A 9,121-nucleotide genomic window follows, 5' to 3' on the forward strand; every position below is an offset into this window, starting at 1 on the left:
AATTTAATTACATAATCAGAATTCATATTTGATAAAATATCATTAAACCGCGATTTTTTTTTATATTCCTCTTTTATATTATTCATACAATCTCTGAACTGACCTATAGTATCAACGCTAATTTTTTCTATTTCTTCGATAATCGATTTAATTTCATCGGGAATTTTAAACCCCTCAATGGTCGATTCCATGAACATAAACAATTCCTCTGTTCCCAATTTATACCATTTAGTAGTTTTTTGCAGCCGCGTGAATACACCGTCATTGACATCATTTAGGTTGGTTATTTCAAAATAAATAATAATATATACTGCTTGATTCTTAACGTATTGGAATAACTTATGCATACAAAAATTTTCAACTATGGTTTTAAAATCAATTAGTGTTTTTAAATTTGTATTCCAAGGTAATAATTGATTATATATCATCGTCATTGGTATATTTTCTAAACCGAATACTACCGTCTGCTCTCTTATTTCTTTCATATCATAGGAACTTAGGCTTTGAATAAATATGTATGCTGAGCTTAACCAATCAAATGACGTCCATATAAAAACCTTCTTATACTTATAAAATGATTCCAATATATAATGGATACTTTGAGTAATCGCTTCCAAGGAATCTGGATCTGGAAAATTATTGATATTGTTTTCATCAAAAATCGCCTTTTGTGTAATCATATAATAATTTAACATTAATCTTTCATCTATCGACTGTGTTATACATTGCGAATCGTACATCCACTTACCTTTGAAGTTTTTATAACATACACATCGTTTAATTAAAAATTGATTCCAATCACTGCATATTGTTAAATACAAACTGAATACGTTTAGATCTATGATATGAGAATTATACAAATAATACAGAATTAAAGGAATGTTTTTACATAATTTATGAAGCACTTTAATCGATAGTGCTTTTTCAAGCATATTCTTCATGATAGAGCGAGATTGATTATTTGTGTTTGAAAATTGTATAATACTACTTATAACACTTCTTCGGAAATGATATTTAAATATCCGGAGAACGTTAAGTAAAAATTCATTTAATGCCAAGTTGTATTTAATTATGCAATTTTTATCTGATTCTAGTACTTCATAATTATTATAAAGATTTAACAAATTTACTCCACGTTCAAGAATGATTCTTTTTATACCAAGAACGAGTGTGTTAATTTCATTCCTGTTCTCATCGTTAACAATCAAATGTTTTGTCCGGAAATAACGAATTTTTAACATTTCTGGTGCTGAATAATTAACTAAAATTGATTTTTTATACCAATCACTACTTGGTATCATATTTGTTTTATCAATTTCATTAATTGTTTTGAATATATTTTTTATAAAAATCTGGTCACCATTTACGAAATTGGAATCGATTTCTACAGAAATAGACTTAATTTTCGATAGACTATTGTATAACGAATTTATGCGTTCGAGAACAAGGTCGGTGTTATTTCTATTATTACCGAGAAATTTATTATGATCAATATAATTTGATACATATTTATCGCGGGAGTAACAAATTTCCGAATACAATAAAAATATTTTTCCTAAGTTTGTATAAGTAGGTGCACAAATGTAGATAAAATCAAGACATCGTGGAATATGCTTACATATTATTTGTACATAGTCTGTTTGAAATAGTTTAAAAATATCTGTTTCTAGGTTTGTATTTTTTAAAACATTTTCCTTCTTGGGTAGTACTTTGTTCCAATGATCAAACATTCGATTCAATAAAATAAATATAATGTACTCCAACTTTTGAACATCTGTATCACGAATTAAATTACCACATTTATAATTCGGTAATGAATATTGAGATATGAATGAGTCAATTTTTTTCATCCGAATGAAATAGTTGGTCACCTCAGCAATCAGTTGTTCTTCCAGACCATTTGTTCTGATTGAATCAATCGATTGATTTTCACCATCTCTCACACGGGATACATTTGTACTTACCGATGGTTCTGTTGCACGGACGAGTATTTGTATTCCTTGAAAAACTAAAAGCTTAAGCAAATACATTTTATTGTTTTAAAGAATTTACTAGTTCGTTACGAATGAATACTAATGGATACTACTCTATATATTTGATAGATTTTATTAAGTGTTACGTTTTATAGTAAACTACTAGTTATCGATTTTTTAGAAGGAAAAAAGATTATTTATTAAATGTTCTGTTTTAAAAAACACTTGAGTATACTTATTAAATATATAAAAACTACACTTGTACATTAATTGTTTGTGCATAACAAACTACAACAAACAACACTAGTCCTCACTGTCAATAATTTACTAAGATATTTATCGATACTATGTAAATTTTTTCGAATTTCAAGTAAAATCATACTTTATCACTATGATGTGCAGAACGGAAACACATTTTTTTCTTCTATTTATCTAAGATATAAAAGTGCAACCCAAAAACATAATGGTTTGTTAAATGTTGTCGAATTTTAATGTTATACAAATCATTTATCAATTTTAGTAATGGGTTGAACTGTTTGAATCTCAAACCGAACCGAACCGAACACTTGTTGTTCGGTTCGGTTCGAAAATCGAACTTGAAAATTTTTGTTGAACCAGACTTACTGGCCACGATAGTTCGAAAACCAAATATTTGTACAGTTCTTCAAAAGCTATTTTAAAAAAATAAAAATTGATAATGATTAATTAGAAATAATTAGACTATTGGCGATAGAATGTGATAATCTGTAAAGGGCAAGTTATGCATTATTTATAATAATATTGCTATTTTTCCAGTCACATGTTACACATCCACCCTCCGCCGACCAAAATATTAATAAGTAGTTTATCTTCAATAGAGGCAGTGTATCTACATTCATAAATGAGCTATTTTTGTTTTTATCATATTGTCTACGCCATATATTATTATCATACTTTAATATGATTATTAATATTATTATTATTATATAACTTATCTTATTATTACGTTAATTATCTTTTTTAACTATTATAATTATTATTATCATTTTAATTACTATGTATTATTATATGCGTTGTTCGGCGGTTGCACTTTTGCGGTTTCGGGTTTCTGTCACAGAACACGGGACCGGCGACCCAAAGTTAGTCACAGAACACGATATCGACGGGTGTAATCGCCGATAAACCAGCATATAAAAGGCCGCTCGACCGACAAACGGCAACCAGTCCTTCACCTGAGCTGTAGTAAGACCGACCCGGGCAGACTTACGCTTCTCAGGTGAAAGATTTTTCCCCCCGAACCTATCGGACGGTATTGATATCGGTCAATAGTGCAATAATCAGAGTATTCCGGCATTGTACTGATCGATATCGCTGTCGCAGTTCATGGGGCAATAGTCGGAGTATTCTGGCATTGCACCGACTGTCATACCGTTCGTTAGGTTCTCTGTCCCCGTCGTGCGGTACGTTATCGTGTTTTTAGGCTGTCGCGGCCCAGTGCGTTATGCGATTTTTTGTTTCTTAAATATGTCTATACCTTAAACTCGTATTCACACCGTGTTACAGAAATATTGTTATATCATATGTCACGAACTTAAAATAAAAAAATCATATTTGTCATTGTGACACAATCATAAAACTGTGTTATTACAACAAAAATCTTTCATCCCAATCCATTGGTCCTTCGAGCCGGATAAAAGGAAACAAACCGTGACCACGTCATACTTTCCATCATCTGCAATCATATCAAGTTCGTAATCTCATCTTACCCTCTACACTGGTGCCTCCCGCATCAATTGGTTACGTTGAAGCTAAGGCACGGGTTATCCGCGGTACCGATCGCATTACCTCATTCATTGTCGCCGCCGGTGAATACAAGGCTGATATTCAAAATACCGGCAAACGTTCAAAGGTTGACAACATGCTGCGTGACGTGAACGACATCCGTGCAAAGGTCGAAGAAGATATCCAGTACATGGAACGGGCAGTAAGTCAAGGGACAGCGCCAACGGATATCACCGATACAAAGGACAGTCGGGCACTTTCCGCTGCATTCGATAAACTCTATTACGAACTCACTGCCTTTTCTGATGTACATCATTTTACGCTGGGACGAGTCCAGGATCGATCATTGGCTCCGAACACGGACCCAAATAACAGTATTGCAAACCTGTCTCACTATCAATTACCAAAACGCAAGTTCCCTACGTTCTCTGGTGCAATCACGGAATGGCAGGGATTCGACGACATTTTCAACTCAATCATGTCCTACATGGCAGATCTTCCGGACGTGGAGAAATTTGAATTTCTAAAAACATCTCTCGAAGGTGAAGCGTTATCACTTGTTGTTCACCTTCCACTGACCGCCGCCAACTACTCCAGTGCATGGGGTTTATTACGTGTCCGATATGGGAATAAGCGAGATTTGGCCAGAGTCCATCTTGAAGCTCTTCTAGCTCCGCACTCTGTGCTATCTAACGATGCAGGTTCCATAAAATCTCTCATCCAGTCAATTCTGGAACATACAGCTGCATTGGACAACCTGGGTCTAACCACTCGGCTATGGAGTCCTATCTTGATCTATATTTTCGAAAAATATTTGGATTACGACCTCCGTGCTCGGTGGGAAATGATTCTCGGTGAACGGCATCAACCACAGATTTCTGAATTCGTCGAGTTCTTGCGTTCTCACGTGCGGTTCGCCGAAGCTCGGCCAGGGCTTTATTCTGCAGTGATCCAAGGTTCTACTGGTCAATTCCAATCCTCTGCAAAATCGAAATCCACCCAATGTCAGCGTCCTACATCTTCATCAAAAGTACTGATTGCAACCACTCACCAGTCTGCCACTCCGTCAAAACCTTGTCCATTATGTAAACAGACCCATGCAATACGTCAGTGCCAAATATTTACGAACCAAAGCCCAACATTTCTCGAATAATTTACCAAATGTAGGTAACAGGCTAATTGGTCAATAGGATGTAACTAATTTCTTGGGTTGATTTGGTTTGGAAATCATGACGTTAATTAATTATTTCCATGTTGGAGGGAAATGAGATAGTCTCAACATGGCATTGAAAATATGGGTTAACAGAAGTATTGCTTTTTTTGTAAGATGTTAAGCTATTTTATTGGTGATTAAATCGTGATCTGGAGACTTTTTAGGGTGTAATTTGTTAATTATTATGAATATTTCAGATAGAGTTAATGGTTTAGCTAATAGTGATGTTGGTAGAGGAGCATATAAAAAAAATGAACTGAATCTTCATGGTCATTGTTTGATAGAGTGGAAGAATGGGAAGTGAAAATTTCAGATAGCTGGTTTCCAAAGAGAAAATTTAGTTTATTGTAGTTTTGGTTCTGAAATTTGCTGGCTTTGGTAGTTTACAACATTGTTTTGTTTGGGGAGAGTGAAATAGACCGATGATATAGTTATAGGAATACAATTGTTGAAATTGATTGATATATTTGCAGCTTGTAGATATGGTTCATTTATCCTTTGGAGTTCGGTGTAAAGGATTGAAAATTTGATTAAAATAGTTACACCCACTTGCGCTGATCCGTTGGGATGATCTACGCGAATTATTTTATAGCCATTAATTTTAAAATTTGTATTTTTTGTCTGATGAGTTTCCGAAATAAGAGCTAAATCTATGTTATTGTTATGTAAAAAGTAGTAAAGCTCGTTTGCGTGTTTCTTTAATTCATTAGCATCATAGGCGCAAATAGGGGGGGTTTAGGGGGTATTAACACCCTCTATTTTACAATTAGCACCCTCAAATAATGTTGGTGTTTATGTATCAAAAACTTATTTTTGTCATCAGACATTTGACTTTTAGAGTATAAAACTGTAATGAAATATAAATGAAAACAATGTTATTCGATAAACGTCAATTCACATTTTGTCTAGTTGACCGAAACCCTAATTTAAATTAATTTTAAAAAGGAACCTTTATTTGTATTTATTTAAAAATCGGCTCATTAAATTCTTATAGTTTTAATATAAATTAAATACCCAATAAATACAGAGCTTAAGCACCCTCAGTTTTTTTATTGAAATTGCGCCTATTATTAGCATTCCAAAGAATCATTGATAAAGGAGTTGTGGTGTTAGGATTAATAAACATTATTAATTTTGAGATGTGTTTGACTAATTACTTGAGTTAGAAAAGATATAATAGGGTTTATAATAGATTTTAAGTCATTTATGAATGTAGTCAATTGTGATGTTAGGTTATTTACACACTCGGTAGTTTGGTTTGGCTGGTATTGGTTATTTTTGTTAGAATAGGTTTTATTTTTTATCACTTGGGAATAAGATGATTCAATATTTAAATGTGGGTCTGTGTTTTTGATTATACTTGGGTTCGACAAGATGAGTTAATTTACATAGTTTTTGTTGATTGAATTGGATATTGGTAATGACCTTGGGGAACCCGGAACGAGAAAAAAGTTCTTGCATTTTTATGATTACCACTGACGCCGTACTCGTACTTACTTCGAACACTTCGAGCCATTTTGAGGTCACGTCGACAACTATTAAAAAAATTTTATTTTTGTAAGGCCCTGAGAAATCTACGTGTATGCATGTCCACACTTGCTCCGGCCACTTCCATGGTGTTAGCACTGCTTTTGGTGGTCCGGGTCTAACCTGCATACATTTCTCGCAATTGCGCTCCGTGTTTTCAATATAATTGTCAATTCCCGGCCACCAAAAATACGAAAGCGCGATCGCCTTCATGCCAGTGGCGTATCGTGAATTTTGATAAAGTGTAAGCAGAAAAACTAATGTACCTATTGGAAATTTATTAGTATTTTTACAGTCAAATACATTTAATTGGTAAAAAATATATACAATTTCTTTTAACTTTACTTTATAACTTTCAAAAATGTATGTACAAATTATAATTTTATTTAAATAATAAATCAATTCTTCTTGGTTTTTTGGTAAAGTCTTCAAGAACGTCGTCATAGAAAGAATTTTGGTTTTGAACTGTGGTCAACATTTTTTTTTCAATTGATAAAAGGGATAATGCCGAAAGTCTATTTTGAGATTGTGAGTTTCTTAGATAAGTTTTAATTCTTTTTAAAGCTGAAAATGATCGTTCAGCACCTGCAGTTATGGCTGGAATAGTTAAAATCAATGAAGCTAATTTTGTTATAATTCAATTAGAAATCGACTGAATCATATAGTTTTCTATATCACCAGAAAGACCAGAAAAATCGGTAGATGTTGCAAGATGTCCGCTTAGTTTAGGATAAAGTGTGCCCATCAAATTTATGAACTCTTTATAATTTCCCCTATTAACTGAAGTTAATTGTTCATCATGTCCGCGAAAAGCAAGCTCTTGTTTTGCTAAATAACATGTCGCATCAATAAATCAACTTAGAACATATCTATTATTTTTTACAGTCTCATTATGTTTTTCGATACTTTTTTATATGCTTCACTAAGACATGTTTTTATTCTTACATTACCAAATTTTTTTAAAGTAATTAAAGATTCAATATGAGAACGACTTATTTTATGACGATGCTTTAAATTATGAAAATTGCTTAAATCATCACAACCATATTCGACCAAACATTGGATTCATGTGAAAATAAAAGACAAGGCCAACAGTATAGTTTTTGAGTATTTTGACAATCAGATAGCCATTTATTTGAATCGTAATATGAATAGTTATAATACCGGAAATTTTTTTTTACATTTTGTTTTTAAATCTAAAAGTTTTGAAATTGGTCTACCATTATTTATAATATTCTGTTTTTCAACAAAAGTATACGATCCAAACGATTTTATTAATAATTGTTCAATAATGTATTTACAAAAAATATTAATATTTAAATTCGCACCTGAAGAAAATGGAGGCAGATCCATTTCCATTGTAAAATAATTAAATAAGTGCATACAATATTACTATTATACTTTATAGATCTATATTCTATAACATACTAACATGAAAATAATAATAATAATAATGTACGTTGCATACTCGTATAAATCCAAACACTGCGACCTGCGATCGTACAAATGCACACAGGCTACAGCCACCGATTATCGCCTTATCGGAAATAAAAATAATAATAAACCGGTTGGTACTTGGTACTGTGGTGTATTCAAAAATCATAATTGCTTACAAATTGTTGTTGCGAACATACATAAATGTAGGTTCTTACGACTACCAATACATGGGGGTCCACATAAATAACATTGGGGCTTGCATTATAATATACATTCTTACACACGCAAATACAAATTACACTATATCCATGATATCTACGTGGTGGACATACATAATATATGCCCTTGTGAATATCCAAATCTTACAGTGGAGTTACATACAAATAACTTGTTGCAAAAACCGAAACAACAACAGGACGTGCCTTCACAAGGTTATAAAATTGGCATCGTTTGCAAATGACCGAAACAATATAAAAAACATGTCCTTAAAGGTATCATAAAATTGGCTAGTAGATACTTTTCGAAGGGGGTCTAGAATATTAATATTAACATCAAACTATGTCCGGGTCAAATATCCCATAGGAACGGAGTATATAATGTAGTCCCGAACAGACTATTAGGCAGATGTGGTTTACAGGTACAGTCGCAAGCACCTTCACACCACACTATTTCTTAAATTAATGTTTTGTACTGAATAAACAGTTTGAATTACAATTGAGTATTTTTATTGAAGTATTATCCTTTAAAAAACTTAACCATCAATTACGATTGAGCGACGGCACGCAACAAATTGGCGCAGTCGATAGTTCTTTTTAAGAAGAGAATTTCTAACGAAATTCAATTCGTGGAGGAAATCAATTCATTTTGACCATCGTCTAATACTAGATATCATTTATATTTTATTCCTATTATAGATTATCGGTAGTTAAAAATGCATATTTTATTATATCTTTTAACGAACTGATCTTTTTTATTGTTCTATTTTTGAATCTCTGAACCTACAATATACCCCTTCCTAAGAAAAGTTGTTGAACGCCTAGTTACTTGTGTTAACAAGTTAGATTTTATAAATCTTCCAAGAGATAAATAAGAACGTAACACCTTCAATACATCAGTTGCTTAAAGAAGGTGTACATTTTGTATATACTTGTTATAGTAACTAATATACTTGTAATAGTCACCTGTTTGTTGACAAATTCAATACCTATAT

General features: G+C 32.6%; 1 protein-coding gene across 1 annotated transcript; it reads left to right on the forward strand.

Annotated features, from left to right (window-relative positions):
* Nucleotides 1-3,870: 3,870 nt before the first annotated feature.
* Nucleotides 3,871-4,887, forward strand: LOC112694627. Its single transcript, XM_025570159.1, has one exon. It carries the CDS (start codon nt 3,871-3,873, stop codon nt 4,885-4,887), a length of 1,017 nt encoding a protein of 338 aa, XP_025425944.1.
* Nucleotides 4,888-9,121: the final 4,234 nt, after the last annotated feature.

Source organism: Sipha flava, unplaced genomic scaffold (genome assembly GCF_003268045.1).
Source record: "Sipha flava isolate LNK unplaced genomic scaffold, YSA_version1 131_pilon_pilon, whole genome shotgun sequence".
Lineage (NCBI taxonomy): Eukaryota > Metazoa > Arthropoda > Insecta > Hemiptera > Aphididae > Sipha > Sipha flava.